General features: G+C 29.8%; 1 protein-coding gene across 1 annotated transcript in view; it reads left to right on the top strand.

The window, feature by feature from the left end:
• Positions 1-562: 562 nt before the first annotated feature.
• The window catches only part of LOC115891503, a 45,409-nt gene continuing 20,933 nt past the window's right edge, over positions 563-25,038 (top strand). The window contains exon 1 of the mRNA XM_030911968.1: positions 563-821. Coding sequence (XP_030767828.1) covers positions 679-821 — 143 coding nt within the window. The 5' untranslated portion in view covers positions 563-678. The remainder of the gene's footprint in view (positions 822-25,038) is intronic.

Here is a 25,038-nt window from a genome sequence, read left to right as displayed (position 1 = left end):
TATAACACGGGTTTATATTTGAGTTTACTTCTGAAAGTACTTCCAGAAATGTTTTGCGAAATATTTTACGAAATATTTCCAGAAATATTTCGTAAAACATTTCGTTTTCATTTAGATAGTGCAGAGGCTGTTTTACTATACTACTATTTGTCATAGGATAATTAAGATATTATTTTAATAATTACATTTTAATGAATGTTACTTCCAACCTCCATTAGTTTCTCCAAATCAATATATTTTTGTATAATTACAAATATTCTTTTTTAACTAGTCCTGATGTATTATTACATTTTTTAAACAAAAAATTGTAATCTTCAGTTCTTCAAACCAGTTTCATGGTACGGAGTTTAATGTCACCGAATATGCGCGAATATACCCAATTAAGTCCAATCTAACAACAGAAAGGGGTTCCAATTCAACTCGGAAAATTTGAGCCACTCTATGTAACAAATTAACGCGGCTAACAAATTAAATAAAAGCTTGTAAAAAAACAAAGTAACTAATGATAGATACATAATTATGATCAACCCTGTACCTACAGGTGTATTTAAAGCATTTGATTGAAGTCTACATGTCAAATTTATAAAGTCAAAAAGCCGGGCAAATTTTAGTTTATAAATTTTTGTTTAAAAATTATTAGTGCTTTTTGTTTATAAATTATTGTAAAATCATTTCAAAATGGTTCAGTTTGAAGAGCCGATAAAAACTGAGAAAGAGACGCGACCACGGAAGAAAACAGCATATGTCATAAAGAAACCGGATTTGGAAGCTCTAAAGAAGAAATCACAATTATGGTGGGGAAAAGAAAGTATTCAATATGCGTAAGTCCAAATCATTAACTCTTTTAGATTAATTAGTGTTAAGCTTGTAGTATTTTTTTGACAGACTAATTATTATAGATAATATACTACATACCCCAGTCAAATTTTACATTACCATAGACACGCGTTTTAGTTTTCAGAAAAATTCAACCATATTTTCATGTTTTTCTTAATTTTCTCTAAAACGGTGTGGAAATTTGGAAAAGTATAGGTGGGATTACCCATAGAACAAGCAAAAATTTTTATGAAGAATGCATTTTTCTCAAAATGTCAATAAAAAAGTTTTTCATCTTATAAAGACAATCCGGGGACATACTGTAGAACAGAACCAGTTATTAAAAACTATGAATGTAAAAAAAGAATACCAACAGAAACAGTTATTAGCGACTAAATTTAAAAAGTAGAATAATATTGATAATGAGCAACGAGAAATAATAAATAAAAATTAATTAAATTATCCGTTACCAGTGGAAGAAGAAAAATAAGTAAGTACCAAATGCTTGGAGAAATAGTCGAAACACATCGTACCACTGCGTGGCGAATTTTAAGGAAGTGAAATTTTAAGCTATTTAAATATTTCAGGCACAGAGAATTATTGAACGGGAGGTAAAAAACGTGGGACAATTTTTTTATATTTTCGCCTAATTTAGAATTTTTGTATCTCTCATAACTCAAAAACGAATACGTATAAATTATTCGAAATGAACAATTTACTTCATTTTAAGAAATTCTTTAAAAAGTTCCAAATACTTATTTCTGTAATCTGGACATCATTCTTAAGATTTACATAATATTTCCTATGTTTGAAGATGCAACCCACAGTACTTATAAGCCTAAAAATATTTATTTTCCTATAAGTTCTTCCTAGTAACATCCACAGTGTCACTTTGATAAAGCCATTTTTTTGCTGTCGAGGACTGACTTTTTAATAACGGTGTTTATTCTAAGAAGACAAATTGTATGGGACAGCCCGCTGACATCGAACATCGATCGCTCTAGGTCAACACCCCCACGTTTTTTGCTCAAAAGAAAATTGCATGTCACTCGAAAACCTAACGTGACGTATTGAGATGCTCTCGAGTAGTTTTTATAGGGCCAACTTGTTTTCGCCTATTTATCTTAGCTGTTTCTTTGCCTGTCACGGAAATAATTTCTTATTTTTCATTTAAATTCACTAGATTATTCTATATCAAATTTATAGTTTCAGTGTAGAATTTATTTCAGAGCGTTCTATACATTCCAGAATTGATTAAGGTTTCTGACGAACATAATATTTCGGTTGTTTATCAAATTATAGATTTGAGTGAAGGTTAAAAATGAAGGGATCGAAGAACAATATGTGCGAAAAAAAATTCAGCAACAACTACTTTTTTACTATACAGGGTGTCCCAGAAATAAGTGCAAGTATTTTACGGGGTGGTAGATCTCGATAAAAGAAACATACTTTCTCTTTATCGTTTTTCAAATAAGTCCAAAATAACGGAGTTATTTTACTTTGAAAATTTCCAAAAAAAAAATGATTTTTTGCTAAAATTTTGAGAACTGGATCTTTCTAGTTTTTTTTCTTGTAAATTTAATTTAATAATATAATATAATATATAATAATACTTATGTTGCCAAATTATCAAGAAATTAGGTTTTTTAACTAAAAACTAAAAAAAAAATTCGAATTTTGAATTTTGTTTTTTTGCGAAAAAAACTCATAGGCGTGTTTTTGGGGTTGAATTATTCTACGAGTTAAAATACTTCACTTATTTCTGGGACACACTGTATAACAAATAATACAGTCTCAACAGTTTTCAGTTACATCGGCGGGTTTAAGTGATTTCTTTAGTGATTGGTGAGTGAGAAAATATATTGTTATACAGGGTGGACCGAACTGTATTCCGGAAACTTCGGCAGTATATTCTGCAGATAAAAATAAGTAAAAAAGTCCGTATAAATGTATGTCCTATATTGCTTAGTTTCGGAGATACAGGGTGTAGAAGTTTCATTTTTATTTCGATAGTTTCCAAATAATTTCTGAAGTAAAGTCAATATTTGGATAAAAAATAGTGTGTGAATAGTGAAATTTGATTTTGATGTCAATATGACTCCTATTTGTAGGGGACGCCACCTACATGTATTTTAACTATTTTGAAGATTAATAACTTTTCGTCCGCACCTGTATAAAACTACTGAAAGAAAAAATTTACATTTCTGTGATTTTTTAAGTAAAAAGTGTTTCTTGGTAAAAATCGCTTCGAGCAATCGCTCTCAAGATATTTAGAATGAAAGTATTCAATACGCATCATTATTAACAAAAAATAAACATGTTTTGGGTAGATGGTTATTTGACTGAAATTATAAATTTCGGAACTTGTTATTTTTTTAAATTATTTATACATTTTTCTTCGAAAAAATGATGATAAAACAGTTTCTGTTGAATTTTTGACACAAAATCATTTTAAATTTATGATTTCAGTCTAATGACTATTTAGTCAACATATGTTTAATTTATGTCAATGATATAATTTGATAATTTCGATTCCGAATATCTCGAAAACCGTTCCTCGTAGCGATTTTTACCAAGAAATCTTTTTTACATAGAAAACGTGGTAAATATATAACTTTTTCCTCAGTAGTTTTATACAGGTGCGGACAAAAAGTTGTTGCCCTTCAAACCAGTTAAAAAATATGTAGGTGTCGCCCTCTACTGCAAGTAGGAGTCATATTAACATCAGAATCAAATTTATCGTGTCAAAAAACTTCCAGATACCAATTTTTATCCAAATATTGGTGTTATTTCAGAAATTATTTGGAAAAAATCGATTTTTTCGGAATACGGTTTGGACTACCCTGTATATTAATTAACACCCAACTCTGTTTCCTAATGCCCTGTTTGTCTTGGTTCGCTAGTTAATCCTATCAATCTCTAATCAATTGCATTTTATTAAAGATTATTATAATTGTCTTCTGTCCAAAGTATAGTTCTTCAAAATAATTACTCAGATGTATAATCCTAATAAAAGTCCTTTGTATTAGGAAAAAATAGCTCATTAAGCCTTATTATAATATATTATCCGCATATTACTATAAATACTGAAAGAATTTTAATTAATCTATTTCTAAAAGTAATCTAAAATAAAACTAGTAAAGCTTATTACCTTATTTTGTTTTTGTTGATTTATTATGTTTTTGGTGCTTTCTTATAGCCTCCTGAAATTAATTACATTAATTTTAATGGAAGAAAATATATACAAATAATTTTCCCTTTACACAAAATGAATGAAAAGAATATTTATCATAAAGCTTATTTTTGATCAGTAACATAAATATAACATTTAGTAAAATCAAAAGTTTATTTTTAGAAAATAGATTCTTAAAAATCTTAAAAAATATATATTAGCTCTTGAGGATACCAACCAGTGCGGAAAAAAGATAAAAACCTCCCCTGGTTTATTTCTTGCTAATATATCCAAATTTTAGAGATTCTGCTTTAATCAACTTGATTTTAATATTAATATATTTTTTTTCCTTTCATTTTTGATTTCTTTTAAACATGACCACTTTTTGTAAAGGTCTCATGTCTGGCCGAAATTCAAAAAGGCTAATAAAATATACATGTATTTAAGTTCAGAAATTCCGTTAAAATATAAATATCGAAGAGAAAGTAGAACAATAATTGTAATATTATTATATTAAAAAATTATAAATACACATATGGCCAAAATTATTGCATATATCGTTTAAAATATACGGAAAGGAATTTAAAAAAAGTTATATGGAATAATTTTGGCCATGTGTGTATGTCGCAATGACCCAACTACATGGAAACATATATGTTCCAGAGCCATCATCGAAGTTAAGCGACATTACTTGTGGGTATATGAACGGATAAACACTTCAACATACATCAATAAACAATTACTCAAGAGTATAATAGGTTTTAAGCATTAAAAACTTTTGAGCAATTTTTTAACTCCGGTTTTTGACATTTGTCTAACAATGATGGGAAAGCAATTGACAATTTAGAACAGAAGCCTAAACATATTATATTTTTGAATAGAGAAACAATGCACGTTTTACTAATGTGTTTATTGCGCGTTGATATTGATTAAGAATTTCAACATGCTTCTATTTGAATATAAATATATTATAATTTCCAAATATTATTCTTACAAATATCTCTAAAACGCAAATTAAACATTGTTGAATGTACCATCGGCACTGCGGCATCTAGTTTTAAGTCCTTAAACTCAGAAAAGTATGGCTTTCCAAAAGCTTTGTTTAGAATGGAATAATTACACTATTGCGTAACCACAAATATTTCTCGAAAATACTATGAATATATTTGCGTCGGCTAATGAAACTCGCTACCTACGAAAAGACAATAAAATACGCGAAAGTTATATCGTTTATATGTTGTAAAAAGGGTTCCTCAAACCCATTTAGTGTAGTATTCAAAGAAAATGTAACAAAAGCAAACAACACCAGTCATGTCTTCGTCTATTAATGCTCCATACATACAATATTCGTGTGAGGGGCTTATAAAGAATACGGTTCATCGTTCTTACTGGATTTTATAACGTAATAAACACCTTTTGTACGTTTTGCACTGTCTACCCTACTAACAGGCAGTTCATATTCGACACGGCTTCAAGTGGAAAGTTTCATTTCGCAACTGTTTGTTAGCTTGTTTGACGGTAATAAGCGAATTGGGAGATCGTGAATCGCGTTAGACTGGATATTAATTGGTTTGCCATGAAAAGGAGTATTTTCGGCATTCTGAGTGCATTGATTGACGATAAATGTCAGCAAAATATTAAGGAAAAACAGAGTACCGTAGATGAGTGGGTGGATGTAGTGTTTAAGAGAAGCAGAGTCAGGTTTGGAGAGCACGATTCTTTAGAATATATTAGTCCGGTCAGAAGGTTATCTGAAATTTCCGAAGATGATTTTAGTGATAATATAGAAGAAGTATTAGAATTCCGACGAAAAATTAAAATTCGTAGTTTGGTCATAAAGTGAGTAGTAGAAAATTTATTTTATGCTTAATAGAATTATCATTTAAAGAGCTACCTTTTTAAAAGTCTAACCTAAATTAAAAAGTAAATAATAAGATTACTAAATAAGTATAATTTTTATAAATATCATGAAAAATTACTATTATTACTATTGCTGCATGAAAGACAAAAAAAAATTACAAACTATCCTGAAATATACAGGGTGTTTCAAAACAAATGCGAAAAACTTCAGGGGGTGATTCCTTGTTCAAAATAAAGGGTAGTTTGCTGCATAAACGTTGGGTCAAAAGTCAACCATTAGGGAGATATCGCGGTACAAAGATGGCGGAAAAATAATGTTCTTATTTTTTATCTTGAAAACGAAAATATATAGACTAATGAAATTTTATGGAAGCATTACTGTTATGAAAACACACTTTCTGGTAATTTTTTCACTTTTTTAAAATGAGTGGAAGGGGTTGAAATAAACTACCCCTATCATTCTTGTTAACGAAATTTAAAGAAAAATCTTATCAAACACATGCAAAAAAATCAATTTGGATAGTTTAGTTTGTTCAGAAACTTTTTTATCTCTTGTATTTTTTTTATAGAACTCACCGATTTGAAATTAAAAAATAAAATGTAAAGCATTACATGTCAGGACTAAAAATATTTTTAGATTAAGAATCTAGTGATAATAATGATAATAATAATAATCTTGATAATAACGTATTGCAGTAGGGTAATGTCAAATAAAACAATATTAGAAACATCCTAAAAAGTGACAGCGGCCGACTAGATTTTTTCCTAAAAAAATTACAGCTGCCCACTAGATTCTTTATCTAAAAATGTTTTTTGTCCTGACATGTAATGCTTTACATTTTATTTTTTAATTTCAAATCGGTGAGTTTTATCAAAAAAACACAAGAGATAAAAAAGTTTCTAAATAAACTAAACTATCAAAATTAATTTTTTTTGCATGTGTTTGATAAGATTTTTCTTTAAATTTCATTAACAAGAATGATAGGGGTAGTTTATTTCAACCCCTTCCACTCATTTTAAAAAGGTGAAAAAATTACCAGAAAGTGTGTTTTCATAACAGTAATGCTTCCGTAAAATTTCATTAGTCTATCTCTTTTCGTTTTCAAGATAAAAAATAAAAACATTATTTTTCCGCCATCTTTGTGCCGCGATATCTCCCTAATGGTTGACTTTTGACCCAACGTTTATAAAGCAAACTACCCTTTATTTTGAACAAGGAATCACCCCCTGAAGTTTTTCGCATTTGTTTTGAAACACCCTGTATATAAACCAAAAAATTAAATGATTTAAAAGAAATTTTGAATAAATAAATCATAAAATGCAGTAGATATTTTTAAACTATACAACGATGTTAAAAAAAGCATTAGAAACGTTCAATAAGTGACAGCGGCCTACGTAACTATTTACATATTATTTCTAATTTTTAAATTTAAGTAAGTTTTATATAAAAATTGCAATGGGTAGAAAACTTTTTTAAGCAATTTTGTAAAATTTCGTTTAAATTTAGTTAAAAAAATAAGTGGCTCAAGCTGTATTTTGTCCATCTGCTGAGCGAGAGGTATACTGGGTTCAATCCCGGCGAGCTAGTACAGTCGCTTTGTTTAAAATAAAAATATATACATCTGTGTTTTCATAATAGTCACACTCCCATAAATTTTTATGGAAGACGCGTATAGAGCTTGGCAAGAAGTAGAAGAATATAGCAGTAGATGCTGTAGCATATCTCAATCCCATCCACTGATTTTAAAGCAGTGAAAAAATATACAGATAGTGTGTTTTCATAATAGTCGTACTTCCATAAATGTTTATTATTATATCGCTTTTCGTTTCTGAAATAAAAAATAAAAATATTATGTTTCCGCCATATTTGTACTAATGGCTGACTTTTAAACCAACCACTACATAACAAACTACCTTTTATTTTTACCAAAAGACCACCTCTTATTTTTTTTCACTTGTTTTGAAACACATTGTATAAAAAAATCATCGAAGTGTATAAATGTGTATCGAAATTTCATTATAATTTGTAACATTATAGTTGGTCCTATATCGAGTAAAGTATTTCTGCTATTTCAAATTATTCGAAAATTTAATTTTCTAGCATAGGCATGGTCATGGGTTCGACTAAAATCGTCTACACTTAAAAGCACTTTTAAGTCCATCTAAGGTCATAAAGTGAAAGTAGTAAAAATAAATTGCTTGGAGACATTATCGCTGATAAAATTGTGTTATTTCAGTTAAGGCTACTGCGTTTAATTTTGAGTTTTAAAAGATAAAGAGGGTTCACTTGAAGAAAACTATCGTCATTTAATTTTGAGCTACATTGAATGTGTGCGTGGATACAACAGATTTTCTTTATAGAAAGACACTGTCCAAAGAGGACTGTCAGTTTCGCACTTCATTAATTTTTCCGATATAAATCACCCTTTAAAAAAGCATCAAAAAAGTTGTTCTATCAGAATGCAATTCCCTGAACAAATCGATAAGTTGCTCCTTGCAATAAGTTAGAAAGAAATAAAGAAGAAATTTTGTTAAGATACTGCAGAACTTAAAAAGTGATGAAATTTTATTATTTATAAAGACTATAACTGATTTTTTAGCACAACTGGCGAAATTATGAGAGCCCTTTCTTTGGTTTGAAGTTGATTTGTTCCGGTTTTATCAGTTTGTTAGTTGAATCGAAAGGCCTTAATATAGTTTTACCATAAAGTTTACTTCTTAACTAAGAAATACCTTTCAGAAATTTTATAAAATTATGAGGATATACTATTGTTCTTAAAAAATAATTTAATTATTAAATTTGTTTAGTATTTTTATTTATGAAATGACTATTGTTAAAGTTATTGTATAGCATAACTGATAAAGCCATGATACATTTTTTTATCCAAGGGAAATACATTTCTTGTTCGTGCTTGGAGGAATACATAATAATACATATATGGCAAAAATTGACCCGAATTCCGATTCTCTATACACATTATTGTATCAGTAAATAAAGTGATTAACTTAGACATTAAACATATACACAGTATGTCCTCGAATTGTCTTTACAAGAGGAAGAACTTATTTATTATTAATGTTTTGAGAAAAATGCATTCTTTATAAAAAGATTTGCTTATTCGAAAATCGCCAAACCAAACCAAAACCCGTTTCTATGGTAATATAAATTCAATCAACGAATGTAATATTACATAATAATATAAATTATATATATTAACGTAATATGTATAATTGCATAATATAACGTGGCATATAATTTTAATTAACGTAATATTTTTTGCTGTTTTAAAATGTTAAAAGGAGTACAAAATTTATTTAGTTTAATGCTACGGTAAGGGTGATGATATTTATCGAAAAAAAAATATACATTAACAACAGCAAAGAATATGACGTTAATCAAATTTAATAATGACCATTAAACATAACCATCTATCAAAGAATAAAATCGAAATGATATAACCATAAAAAAACTTTTTCATTTTTAGGGCTTAAAAATTCAACCATATTTTCATGTTTTTCTTAAGTATCTCTAAAACGGTATGGAAATTTGGAAAAGTATAAAAAGGATTAACCATTTTAGAAGAAGTAAATTTTTTTTATGGAGAATGCATTTTTCTTAAAATGTCAATAACAAAAAAGTTTTTTTCCTTTTGTAAAAACAATCCGGGGACATAATGTATATTAAAAATAATATGACAATAATTTTGAAAAATTGAAAAAAGGGTATAGATATTTTATTATTTAGAAGACTACAGCTAGTTATTATTTATATTATATATTCTGTTAACTAACGAAGAGAACTGCTATTTTATAAAACTGACTACCGAAATTCTTCACCCAATATCGTCTACTAAACTTAGCCATATTGAACTCTATTTTAAGGTTATTAAAAGATATTAGTAAATATAAATTGCTTTTGAAACATTATATTATCCAGAATAAAAAGGCGTTTTTCGTCAAGGTCAAGGCATAAAACAAAATTATACGTTTTAAAAGATAAAAACGGTAAATTGAAAGGAAATGCCGATATTGAATTTTGAGCTATATAATAAGGATAGATACAACGGATATTCTTCATAACAAGACGCCACTGAAAGAGGGCTGTCAGTTTTGCACTTCATTAATTTTTTGGACTATAAATCATCTTTTAAAAAAAAATCTACGAAGTTGCTGTTCTATAAGAAATCTAATTTGTTGAATTAATTGATAGTTCCTTCCGATAAATGATTTAGAATAATATTATACTGTAACAACTTTTGTATTATAAAAAAATTAAAAGCTCTTAATAAAAAATCCATGACCGTACTAAAAAAAGAAAGTTATTAACGCCCGAAGACGAAACGTGGGTTTAAAAATCTGCAAACACCATCTTGTACAAGTAGTAATAGTACGAGAGCTGGCAACGTCGGGAAAGTATTTTAAGAAAGTTATCTCTTTAATATATCGTTTACTATGCGCTCTGGAAGAGCATGCGGCCCGTCTGGCTGCCAGTAAACGTTGCGTTCCCTACTGTGCATTGAAAGAAGATCCTATATTTTTATTAGTCCTTTAACTTCTAGTATTGAATATAAACCGAGCGAGTTTCCATAGCGCAGCGCGTACAGTTTCCGCCTATGACGCGAGGAGTCAGAGTTCGAGTCCGGGTCGGGGTAAAAACTTTTTATTTTGTTTCCGTTTATATTCTGATAGTAAAGTATTAAATAATTGTGGTGATTAAAAAAAAAATAATAATTTACTATCAGAATATAAACGAAAATAAATAAAAAAGTTTTTACCCTGGCCCTGTCTAGAACTCCTCGGTTCGTAGTCGGAAACTCTACGCGTTGCGCTATAGAGCCTTGTTTGATTTATATTCAATACTAGAATTTAACGGACTAAATAAAAAAAATATAGGATCTTTTTCCGATGGCCAGTAGTGAACGCAACAGGTATCGGCAGCCATATGGTCCGTATGCTGTTCCAGAGAGCACAGTAAAAAATATATCAAAGAGCCAGCTTTCTTAAAATACTTTCTCGAAAACGTTGCTAGCTCTTAGACTATAATGGGCATGTGAAATTAATTAAATATATTAAAATTGTCATAGAAAAAAAAAATCAAATATTCCTTTTTTCCAAAGAACTTTGGAAGTATTCGTAATTTTTAAACTTTTAAGGTGGCATTTTGATCAGTATCAATTGCGCCACTTTGCTTTTATTTAACAGACTTAATATATATTCTTGTTTCCAAGATTCCAATAATAATATTAAAAACTAAAAAACAGATCCATTTCCAAAGTTGCATTATTTATAAGACTATATAACCCGGTTTTTTATCATAACTAATAAAATATTAAATTTCTATAAGCTTTCGAATTTATCGATAGCTGCTTATTTTGCTACAATGCTCAATCAATGTCGTCTGCTGCCCTTATCACTACTACTTGAACTCTACTTTAAGTTTATAAAGTGATATAATGTAAAAATATATTGACGTTGAGATATTATCGACGACAAAATGGCGTGTATTTTTTTTTTCACCAAAGTTCACTGCGTAAAACAATTACTAATAGGTTTTATACATAAAAAACTTTAACTGAAAGAGACTCCGAGCTTGAACTTCGAGCTTCATAATAGTATAAAACGATTTTCTTTCAACCAGGGCTATCAGTTCCGCGGTTCATTAATTTTTTATACTATAAACCACTCTTCAAAAAAGCGAACTACAAAGGTTGTATTCAATAAGAAATGTATTTTATACAAATCTGCTGTCTGTTACCAGTATAATAAAAATAAATTAGAAAATTATAAAAAGAAAATTGGTTATTTATAAGACAGTGACATTTTTTGATACGCGATTGATGAAATTATTTCTACATCGACAACAAAATTTCTCAAAATGTTCGTTTCTAAAAAATACCATATCATAAAAAAACGGCGCCAAAGATGGCTGGGGAACGATGATGATAATTTTGGCAAGGTGAAGCCCATTTTTTAATGGCATTTACTGCCAGTTGGTCTTATGAACTTGCTTAATTATTAATTTTTATATTGAGTAAAAATTATTTTTAAATGGTGTAGTTTAAAATGCGAGAAAAATCAGTGTATCACGCTGTGGAAATATTCTACCCCTTTTTAATCATTAAAGTAAGTGCTAATTTTTGAAGTTTAATGTCAATTTTTAGTAAATGGCGTCTAGAGATTGACCTCGACACAATTATCATCGATCGTCATTCCCCACTCGTATTTGGCTCCCTTTTTTGATCATGTAATACTTGTCTACTTTAAATACAATACTAGTTTTTCTAAATCATGTTGAACCAGATTTAACTATCAAGAATTTAAAGTTATATACAATACAAAACAAAGTATAAAAAAGTATAATGGGTCAGTTTTTATAAAAATTAGTTTTGCAAGTTTTGCTTTTTAGTAGCTTTTTTTTTCATTCAATTCATTCAAAGTTTAGGATTTTTAAAAATAATATTTCAATGTTATTCCTCATAATTAATTATATGGTTTTGTGTTTCCTTAATTTGTTGAATATTTATATATAATATATAATTTTAAAAATTATTTAGCAACAATATATTATTTGGATATTTAAAAAGTTCCTTTTAGTATCATATTGTAATAAAAACAATTTCCGGTTTATACAACAGTTCAATATTATTCATTCATATAAAAATATTTCCTATGCAGATTTTGTGTAAACGCTAAAATTAGTTTTATCGTTAAAAAATAAATGCAGAAATTTCTAGTAAGTAAAATTGACTGAATAAAAATAATACTTTAAAAATATCATTCATCAGAGAGTAATATAAAACTTAAAAACAATAATACGAGTATATTTTTATCCCTCTATTTATATACCTGTAAACTCTATAACAACGATAATTGTATAACATGATTCTGTTAAAAAATATGTTTCGACAATATGATATTAAAATTATTTATTACATTTAATACACACATAAAGATAATTGCCCGTATAAATAACAAATTGTGTATTTTACCATTTTCAGAATCTAGGTTAGCTTATGACGCCACGTGCTTCATCGCGAGAATGGTTGATATTTGAAATGACATACGTAAATTATTTTAAGGCAATATTAAGTAAAATTACTTTAAAAATATTGACTCATTTAGGAATATAGCAAATAAAAATTTATACATAAATAATTTAAATAGGTCAAATGTTTCTGCAGGCACCTATTCGGTCTTTAATTACCTAAAAATAGCCTGATGCTGTCAAGTAAGCTCCAACAAAAAACATTAGAAAGTCGATGAAATAAACTTTCCAACGAGTTGCCAGAACCACCTACGAGAGAAAAGCATTGTCTATTCCTGGGATCTAAATCTCATGGGGATATCTTTTCAAGAGTAATACAACCCTTATATCAGACAAATACTGACTGATGATTATAAAAATAAAGATTTTTATCAATATACAGGGTGTCTCAGAAATAAGTGCAAGTATTTTAAGGGGTGGTAGATCTCGATAAAAGAAACATATTTTCTCTCTATCGTTTTTCAAATAGGTCCAAAATAACGCAGTTATTTTACTTTTTTACGGCATTTCATCAGCCGACTATTTTTATTAAAATAAAATTAGTTTGGGTACGTAGGTCGACTCAGCTTTAAATGAGCACTTGGTATTTACAATCCTGAGGTAATAATAGGCGGTTGAAGCGTAGTGCTAGCCACATTACCTTCCTTGTATACCGAACGGCTCTAGTATAGCAAGCTGTACCTTGCTACTCCCAAGGCGTTAAACGCTATATACGGGAGCTATTATTATTATTTTACTTTGAAAATTTCCAAAAAAAATGATTTTTTGCTAAAATTTTGAGAACCACTCGATCTTTTCTGGATTTTCTTTTTTGTAAATTTAATCTAATACCTATGTTGCATTATTATCTAGAAATTATGTTTTTTAACTAGAAATTAAAAAAAATTCCAAAAATTTTTTCAAAATATTTCAAATTTTTTTTTTTTCGTGAAAAAACCTTATAAGAGTGTTTCTGGGGTTAAACTATACTACCAGTTAAAAAACTTGCACTTATTTCTGGGATACCCTGTATAATCATATTTAATCGAATTAATTATTTTACAGTAGCGTACAATAGTCAGAGCGTAGGCAACCTTTTTAATTTAGAAAAGATATATTCCCAAAATTTTTTAGGATTTCTTTATCTAACTATGGGGGAGATATATAAAATTTTTAAGAAAAAGAGTTTCATAGTTAAATAAATTATGCAAAATATGTCCTAAAATCATTGACTATTTAGGACTATAACATTTTTATAGGAAGTATATAGTATATAGTATATATTATACACAATTTACAAATTTTAGGAGGGCCCGGACCCCATGGATCTTCCCTCTGTATCCGCCACTGGTAAAATTGACAAAAACATGATCGTAAATAAGCATTGGTACAACCATGAATTAATCCATTTTAAAGTTGAAATTTGAGTTATAAGTTAACGAAAGTCGATATATCCAATCTGTCTAAATAAACCAATTAGATATTACACAGGGAGAGCAAAAATATTATTTATTTCCGTTTGTTATAAAATTGCTCAAATCTTTGTTATTTTAAATTCAACCCTATGTATATTATCTCAAAAATCAAAAGACCAATAAAATTGCTTTTCAACGATATAATATGATGTTCCTATGCCTAAACTTTTCGGTTTCTTAAGTAGAGTTCATAAGTAGTAAAATTAATAATTCTATTATTATACCATATGATCGAAAAAAATGGTATCAGCGATGGCTATGAAATGAACATCAATGACATTTCCCATATAAAGTTACATATAAATTGACAGCGATCTTCATTTCATAACCATCGCTGACGCCGTTTTTATTCGATCATGCGGTAGTTTCATTTCAAAAATTTCGTTACCATAACAATTTCAGAAATTTAGCACGTAAATTGATACTGTATCTTATTTGGGATTTCTTTCTTGTAAATTTAATCTACCACCTATGTTGCTATCTATATTATCAAGAAATAATGTTTTAACTTAAAAAATTACAATTTTTTTTTCAAAAAATTCCATTTTTTAATAGTTTTTATTCGCGAAAAACACTTTATTAATAGTATACTAATTGTGTTTCTGGGGTCGATATATACTCCCCCTAAATATATTTGCACTTATTTAAGACTCACTCCATATATAAAAAGTAATTAAAATGTTAGGGTAATTTAATATTTATTTCATTGAAAATTTTAACATTGTACATATTTGCTAATTAAAATAGATGCTCCAAATTTTCAACTTCATCAGAAATTTTCATTGTTCATTTGTCCATTGTTTGTTGTTTCTTTTAAAATTTAATTTACCAATCAACTAGGTAAATATATTATATTGTATAAATATAGGAAAAAATATATTATAAATAAATAATAAAATTATAGGAAATGGTGTTTCATGATTAAATATATTATGGAAACTACCATAGTTCTAACGGCAAAATATGAATATAAACTCATGCAGTTTTTAAACAACATGCTTTCATGAAAAATTATCGGTAATTTTAATGCATTTAGGTAATTACTTCCGATAATTTTTAGTTGAAAATCTGAAAATTTTATACACTTAGAGAATGCAGATTAAGACAAGTGTACAAAATTTAGAACTCATTTCAAATTCTATTCTTTATTTTACAATCTGACAATATTTGTTCTACTAAAATGTATCAAACCACCAATCCAGTAAATAATATATTTTATAACGTTATTTAAGAAATACATAAATTATTCAAAACGAAATTCCACGGTTAAATAAATTATGAAAAATAGGTCTCCCAAAACAAAGAAATTTACAAATCGCGATCGCTTGACAAGGAAAAACAGTTTAATTTTATTTTTCGGGTTCGTTTTACCGTCCGACCCCGATTATATTTTAAAAACTTCGTCTCCATAGATCAGCACTTTGTCTGTGACTCTTCGTGCCTTCCGCGGTGTCGGCTCACGGCCTCACGACAACCTTATGATACGATATAGGTATGTTAGAGTTGGAGAGAACGCAATCGATTTCATTTTTGGAGTTTAATCTAGTCGTGCCTGCTGTAAGTAAGTAAATTTTAGAGTTATTAAATGGGGTCCTGGCACGTGTCGGGAAATTTTTAAATATTTATAATTTCTTATGCATTTTTTATCTAAAATATATAAATGTAAAATCAGTTTGTACAAATTCCATCTGAAAAGAATTTAAATTATTGTTGATTGAATGTGACTCATAATTAAATGGCGTAAAAACGCTCTTCCTATAGAGCTACGTAATCGATTTGCATAAAACTAGGTTTACAATTTTACCCTAACTTATTTATATATATAGGTAAATAAATGATATTTAATTATCGCGACTAATACCTTTAAATACAAAACTGGTTAATATTTTATCTATAAGTTTCACATTCAACTATCATCATCTTCGCGTTGATATTTTTGATTTTCATCAACTTGCCTTTATCTTCTATAACCTGTAATAAAATATCATTAATATTGCATCAATTTAATTGTCAAAATTTACCTTTTCTTTCGAGAAGAATAACTCAACTTGTTATCATTTCTTGTGATTATCTTATAGCAATTTCTTTGCCATTTTCTTTGATAAATTCTTAAACAATTGGTTTGTTTATGCTTATGGGTAGGGACGCTGTTAAATTTTATGTGAAACATACAAAGTTCCTATTATAGGAAATAAAAATCCCATTTACTGTTCGATATATTTTATAAATTAATGTCATAAGAAATATTTTTTTTAGCGATTAACCTATAATATAGGTAAAATACTAGTAGTATACTAGTAAAGTCGAAAAAAATTAAAAAAAAAACAAAATAAGTAATAATTTGACTTATTACTTATTCATTTTTTGCTTGGGCTTATTTTGAGAAAAAAAAAACATAATTTTACGACTTACAATTGATTTAAAATAAGTTTAGGTCTATTGATACCCATATTAAATACATTTAATTTATACCGTATATATCCCTATTCATTTACATATCGGAGTCTGGTTCTACCAATATTAGAAAAAAAATAACTTAAATTCTTTTCTTTTTATAACTAAAGTTAATTTCGAATTATTCACTTCACATTCGTCCGTACTTCCTGATCTAAAATCCTACCTGTATGAGTACTGGTTTTAGACAAATTTTGCCATTATTTATTTATCAGTTCTACTACTTTGGCTACTTTCATTTACATTATTATTATTATAGGTTAATATTTTCAACAAAATAATATATTTTAAAGTTAAAATATAAATTATAGCATTTAACATTATTACATAAAACGAAATAAACATAAAATATATAAAAATAGACATATAGAAAGCTGACAAAAAATATATTTAAAATTATGTGCGACTATTTTAACACTTACATTTTTACGTTAAAAGAATTACAATAATATTTAAAGAAAAAGCAAAAATTAATAATTTTTAATCGAATTAAGTAATTAAAAATTAACGACAAAAACTAGTAAAAATATTGTGGCGGTTCAGTTTTGTGCGCGCAGTGTAAACGATGAGACATTGCGTGCGGGCAGTGTATAACCCCCAAAGAGCCGACGGAGACGGTTTGTGAGCCGGGCGAAGAGGGCAGTGGAAATTAAAGAAGTGCAGCGCAAGAATACAGCGTCAAAAACCGTATTTGCGACACTTAGATTACCTATAAGTTTTTAGCATAAGTATTATCTTGTATAAGTAATTATTTGAATTAATTAATAAATCCCGCTTGTTGTACAACTGTAACCTGTGTCTTCTCTTTACTCAACCGAAATCCCAGACCCTGGGAGCAGTACAAAATGTCTAAAAGAGACTGCTGCTAATTGGAGCCCAACGTGGGTCGCCAATTTATGCACGTCTCTTTTAGGCTTTTGTAATATACTAAAGAACTACTATATTGCTGTAAACATTACCATTTTTCTAAACTAAAAATTATTTTTCCAGCTACATATTACGCCTAAATAGGAAATATTTTTATGGACATTAAGGTCAAAAAGTTTAAAGAACAATTATTTGTGTAATATTCTAAAATTTAAAAAATATAATACCAAACCAAGTCAATTTATTATCAATGAATGTATTGCCACTGCTGCATTATCATCAAATTTGTTAGGCAGAAACTTACTAATGGAATATTTGTTTAACTGATTTTAGTGCCACATGACTCACGGGAATAATATACTAAGTTACATTATTAAACCATATAATATAATATTATGATTTCCTAGTTTTAATGTAGTTTGTATATCACCGCAACCTAATACTCTTTCTGGTAAATTTATTAGTTGCAGTAGAAGTTAGGTAATTAAAAGGTTATAATTATATAGGAGTTTATTAATTAGGTTAACTCTAACGAAATTTTAATATACCTGTAACATACAGGTAAACAGTCTATACAAAATGTATATTTATCATATTATTTATATGCAATATAAAGAATTTCAATAAAAAAAAATTGGCGCCGGGTGGAACGTATAGCCGCCCATACTAAAATATGTTAATAAAAAGTTGGTAGGCAGTTCATTTAGTCTCAAAATAAAGGAATTTTTCCAATTTTTTTTATCTCAAAAACTGCGAATTTGATTGATTTTGATGTTATTACAAATTTTGTTGCAAATATTATTCCTAATCTTAAATCGAAAATCGCGTTTCGCTAGCTACTGTAATTTTGGAGTTACGATTTTTTAAAATTTTTAAACTCCTTCCATACCCCCGAGCATACCCCCTTCCCAACACCCCACCCCCACCAAAAATTAATGGACAGATTCTCGGGTGCCACAGTATTTTTGTGCCAAATTTGGTTAAAATCGGTTTAGCGGTTTTTGAGTTATCGTGTTACAGACAGACGGACAGACACCATGAAAATATTTTGTATTTAGGTCATTTATAACCCAAATAACTCATTTTGAGTGAAATTAAAAAAACATTTATTTTGCCGATCTTAATAGCCTACCATACCTGTTGGTATGGTCGGCTAAAAAATTAATAATATATTAGAGGAAGTGTCATAAACGTAGACAATATAGAAACAAAATAGAAACCAGTAAAGAACTCAAACGAAACTTAAAATAAACCAATATTTCAAACTATTTTACTCGCATCTCAGCAGATACGTCATCCTTACTTTTATTTTATTATAGCAATTAAGCAAAATTTTAATTCGTTTTGACATTTTAGTTGTGTATTACGAGTTTTTGATTTAGGTTTGTTCTGATACTTTAAAGTTTATTTTTTTTACAAGCAGACCTGGCAGTCGAAAATTGTTCTTTTTAGAATCGCTTTTAGTGCAAAATATACAAGATGCCGAAGCAGATTAACAGTTGTTGCAAAAAACTCATCGCAACCTTATTAGAATATCTTAAACGGGAGAGTTTCTGAAGAAAAATATTTTGATTAAAAGAATATACAGGTTTGGTAGTGTCAGATCTAGGCATAGCACTCGTTTTGGCATTTTAGTTGTGTATTACGAGTTTTTGATTTAGGTTTGTTGTGATACTTTAAAGTTTATTTTTTTTACAAGCAGACCTGGCAGTCGAAAATTGTTCTTTTTAGAATCGCTTTTAGTGCAAAATATACAAGATGCCGAAGCAGATTAACAGTTGTTGCAAAAAACTCATCGCAACCTTATTAGAATATCTTAAACGGGAGAGTTTCTGAAGAAAAATATTTTGATTAAAAGAATATACACGTTTGGTAGTGTCAGATCTAGGCATAGCACTCATATGCATTAGAATGAAACGCCTATAAAAAGTCTAAGCTTAACCAGAGATGGACAACGACTTCCCCGTTTAAAAGTCCAATAACATAAAAAATTTTGGAAATGCCGCCGCCTCCCATCCACCTGCCCTTTATCGCCCATTAATATAATTTTCCTTTCTGCGTCTCTACGTCGCGCCAGCGCGTCATTCCATCACAGTGTTGCCAGGTCTACCGATTTCGTCTGTAAGCTACCCATCTACCGATTTAGACAAAAATCTAACGATATTTTCAACTGCGTCATTAGTCTTTACAATAGAAGCACTTTGAAAAAAATCTGACACCTTTGGACTAAAAAATAAGCGATCATCGCGTCGTAAACCGTATAATCTGACATTCATAAATATTATTGTTTATTAAGGTTTGTTTAGAAATTATAGGTCACCGTACTGTCTGGTCATAGAATTACGGAGGAATTACCAAAAATTCTTATTGTCCCATATTATAATATGTTGTATTGCCGGAATTTCCGAAGATATCTTTAGAAAATATTTTGTTTCATTCATCTACTAAAGTAGAACTCGCATTCCCCCCAAAAAACAAATAAGATCTAAGTTAAGAAACAAACTAAATACGAACAAATATTTTTGTGATTCTTCTGTCTAAAAAATATATTAATAAAGAGAGAGAGAGAGAGAGAGAGAGAGAGAGAGAGAGAGAGAGAGTTGGGAGTTACAGCTCTCCCAGCTTGAAACCAATTTAAAGCAGAACTCAAGAACCTGGAAAAAACTATGCGGAACCTAGAAATAGGTTACGCATATATAATATAGAAATTTCTCAGAACTTACGAACGAGAAAAATCAAAGATTCTGTTAGATTCAGTTTTATAAACATTTTCAGATTGTCACGGAGTTTTTATCAGGGCACTGTCTCCCAAATAAGTGAAGAAACAACAGCTCGGCGAATGCTGATTCTATAGGGAAAATTACGGAACGCCAGAACACATCTTATGCTAAGTACACTAAGATGACAACAATTCGTGCCATAAAATTTTGGTACGATTGATCTCGAAGATGGAGACCTAACCTCTGTAAAACAGTCTCAGCCCTGAAATTGTATGATAAGTTATAACTGAAGCAACGGGGACAAAATACGTTTATAAGGATTAACTTCCCCCCTCCCCATACAATTTACAATCTACACAATTAGTACACTTTTTCCACAATGAACAGAACTTGCTAGCACCATTTCACTCAAAAATGAAGATATATAATTTATAATCAAAACCTTCCAAGAAAAGACCTTCTAAGTTTTATTTCACCGACGTTTACTAGCCAACATTTACTAGTCGATAAACTGTATTCTTTCAGCGGAATCTTAACTGACGGCACTCGATTTTTCCTCGAACCACATCAATTAATTAATTATTCGGGGAAATGAGCGGAACGCCGCAAAGTAGGCGGCTCAATATTGGACATAATCTTGTTTTGCAGCGGGCGGGCGTTCGGTGGAGATTTATGACCCACGCCGCCTTAGAATTAACAGAAATCCTCAATTAGTGTGTTTTGTGAGAGATAAGGTTAGGCGTCGGGTAAATGTACTGGAAGGCCTTTCATACGATCGTTCCGGCGAAGGCTCGCCGTTATTGCCGTCATGTTCGATACTCGTCTCCGAAATGGCGTTTAAGAAACTCCTCGAAATCTCTATAATTGAATTTATGGAATTTAATTAAGAATGAAAATTTGACCATACTCTAAAATAAAATGGGCTGATTGAGTATATTATTTATTACGCAATTAAAACTCCAATATTTAAAATATACTAATAAAATACTTTCTGAATTAGAAGTAGGTATACATTTGTCCCAGATTGTAGAATTTAAATTGTATAGAAGAGCGAAAATTAATTACCGCGATCTATTGTGTCCCCTTTCTTTATTTATAAACCATCATATATTTTGAAGGCTTTGACAGAAGCCAGTATCTAAGATAGATTTACAGAGGTTGGTTCTCCTCCGATATCAGTCATACCAAAATTTATGGCACGAATGGTTGTTGCCTCGGCGCGGCGCTCTCACTGATGAGGTATTCTGGTATTTCTCCATTTTCCCCACAGAATCTGCATTCGCCGTTGTTTCTTAGCTTCAATCTAGTGAGGTGTTCATTGAGGAGACAGTGTCCTGTTAAAAAAACCATGACAATCCGAAGAATGTTCGTACTTGAAAAGGAAAATCTTACTTTAAAGTCAAGAGAAATCTTATAGACGTTGGAGTGTCTTATCGTTGGACCATTCCAGGTTACAGATGCAGTCTTCCAGGTTCTTGAGTAAAGCTTTAAGTTTGTTTCCACTTGGAAAGCAGAACGGTTCTGGTACAGTTAGTGTAGTGTTCGCCCCTTGTCTAGCTAGGTCGTTTGCTTTTCCATTGCCCTCTATACTTTGGAGGGTTGGCACCCAGAGCAAGAGGGCTCTATTTTCTTTGCTTAATTTGTTGAGCTTCTCTAGGCATTATTTGATCAACTTCTAAGTTTGTCCACTATTGTACAGCTCTTTATTTCTTTCTATTTATCTATCGTAAGTTCCCTTAAATACCTTTTTTCCCATCCAGCCTCATGGCTAATGTCAATCTTGTGGAGGTTTATCTAACGTAATTGCTGTGCTGTCTTGATCACCATTACATATTTTTCTACTATTTGGTTATACAGGGTAAGTCTTAAATAAGTGCAAATATTTTCAGGGTTTTTTGTTAAAAAAAGATGTTGAAAATCGTGCATTTTCTTTAATCTAAATTTCCCTGTATATTTTTCGAAAACTTTTTTGAACTGTCTGTTCACCGCAAATTTTCCCGCGGTATAATTTCTTAATCTCTGATATTACCATAGTTACGGCTTTACTTAATGGTTACGGCAATAAAAGGGATACAAATACAGAAAAAATCCGGTGGCTCTCAAAATTTTCTCAAAAAATATTTTTTTTTAATTTATAAACTTAAATAACTCCGTTATTTTGGACTTATCTGAAAAATGGTAAAGATAAAATATGTTTCTTTTATCGAGATCTACCAGCCCTGAAAATATTTGCACTTATTTAAGACTCACCCTGTATTCTGTGTAACAAGCACTTAACCTTTAACCGCTAAAGTACGGTCTACGGGACCCCGGTGAGTACCACTATTTTATTTTAAATCTATGGCTTGAACCGTTTTCTTATTATTTTGGTTTGATCAATGCAACCGCTGCCCAACAAAAGATAAAAAGTGTTTTTATATGGTCTCCAAGAGAGAAGATAAAACGTAACATTAAAGCTACCCAAGAACAAAATGAATAAAACAAGGTACCTTTAAAATAAACGGATGACGTAAAAAGAATAACAAGGAAAAAGTGGTCTCAGAAAGTACAATAACAAGATAATAAATAATAATAGTAGTGAAGAAAAATGTGACTCCATGTTATGCAACAGGCGTCTTCCTCGAACGCCTCTATCCTTCGATCCCTACCTTATGCCAGAGTTTCTCAGCCCTTCTCTTCGGTTCTGTGACGACAGAGTCAACTGAATACCGCGCCGTCACGCCAATCGGCAGTAAAAAGGCCTCGACATCGCGCGCGACCCTATTCTCCGCCGTTACTCTACACCCCCGTAGTGTTGCTGGGCCTGCCTCTGGTGAGAGGGTGGCATTATTGTTTGGAGTTGCGGAAATTGGACGTAGGCTGCGGAAGAGCGATAAACGGCGGCTCCGGAGAAGAGCAGAGGTGGTGAAAGTTTCGACAATTTCCACGTAGAGTTTAGGATACCACCTAGTTGTATTTAATACCGCCTCGCCTGTGATGGACAACTAGAGTAAAGAATGGATTTATAGCATGTGTAGAGATATAAAAATTAGTTGTAAAACCCACAATAAACCGCACGTTTATTGTATAAATATTTTTATTATTGCACATATTCAATTATTAATAGGTAGATATATTAGTAGGTATCAAGGATCTTTAAATAAAACTCTTTTAAAATTATCGCATACTTAACTGTGTTACGTGAATATATAGTCTGTGAAACAAATAACTTTGAATTTGACAGTTCCCGCGGGCTTTTCTAGTGTTAATTTTATTAGGTTAGCAACTTGCGGCCATGCTGACGCAATGCCGTCTCTAATAGAACAGCCTCGGAGCGAGATTTATGACGTCACGCTAACATAATTATTCCTTATATTTGACCATGGCTGAAATCGTACTCCATAGTCAATGCAGATAGTTTTAGTGTTAAGAATAATAATTTTAAAAAATATGTGGTCATCTTTTGACAAGTTTATATTAGTTTATTAATTGCAGTAAACATTATGTGGTTTGTGGTGTGAATATTTTATATGCAATTTTTTGGATTATATTCGACACTATTTTTTTTATATGACACAACACTGATGAAGGCTATAATGTTAGCCGAAACGTTTTTTTAAACCAAAAATAATAATGAAAAACCAAATGAAAACTTAATCAGCGTTTTTCCCGAACCTAAATCCCAAGAAAATCAAAAATTTTAGAATAATTTTACATTATAAAATGACAGCGATCTTTATTTCATAGCCATCGCTGACGCATTTTTTTCCATGATATTGTATTATTTGCAAATATAATTTTTCGAACATTGATACTTGCAAAATATATGTACATATAAATTTTGTGAATGCAAATAATAATACATCACTATTAGTATATATTGAATGTTTTTTGTTAAATTAGATCGATTTTCAAACCGCAAAATTTAAAATATATTTTATATTTATTTACATTATCTTTTTTATTTACTATTATCTTATGTACCTATTCATTATTTGTATATTGTAAAACATTTGCTGCATTTGTATGGTTCATAGTTTATTTGCCAAAGTATTTATTACTCTAAATAGGTACATATTATATTTATTAACTGTATATTATGTATATTTCATGTAAACTATATCATTTTTAAAATACAAACCAAAAATACGAGGAATAATTATGTTTTCCATGTATTCTACAACATATTTATTAATCCGTATCTAATTAGCGTGACGTCATAAATCTCGCTCCTAGGCTGTTCTATTAGAGACGGCATTGGTCTGATATTTAGAAATGTCAAAAGCTGATGACATTTATGACAATTATGCCATTTTGAGTTGATTTTTGCAAGAAGAGGAAGAACTGTCACTTGTTTTATTATTTTCCTTTTCTATTACACGAAAGTAAAAAGAGTTACCTATATGATTCGTTCAGGCACTCAATTTAAAGAATACTTAAAGAATATCAGTAACTTTTTTGATAGAGGGATTTTATATTTGCCATGTTGGTAAAAAATAACGGCCAAAATTCAAAGTTATTCATTTTATAGACTATACTTAGTCGGTGTAAAATGTTCCCAGGAAGGGTGAGAATATCAAAAATCGATATCCATCTAGTTTTGAAATAAACTGACCAAAAACAATGGTTACCTTCATATATTTCTTCAATGACAGATTAGAATTGCAAAAG

The sequence above is a fragment of the Sitophilus oryzae genome, unplaced genomic scaffold, assembly GCF_002938485.1.
Source record: "Sitophilus oryzae breed Bouriz unplaced genomic scaffold, Soryzae_2.0 scaffold_1184_pilon_pilon, whole genome shotgun sequence".
NCBI lineage: Eukaryota > Metazoa > Arthropoda > Insecta > Coleoptera > Curculionidae > Sitophilus > Sitophilus oryzae.
The sequence above is the reverse complement of the archived record's forward strand: the minus strand, read 5'-3'. Positions and strand labels throughout refer to the sequence as shown.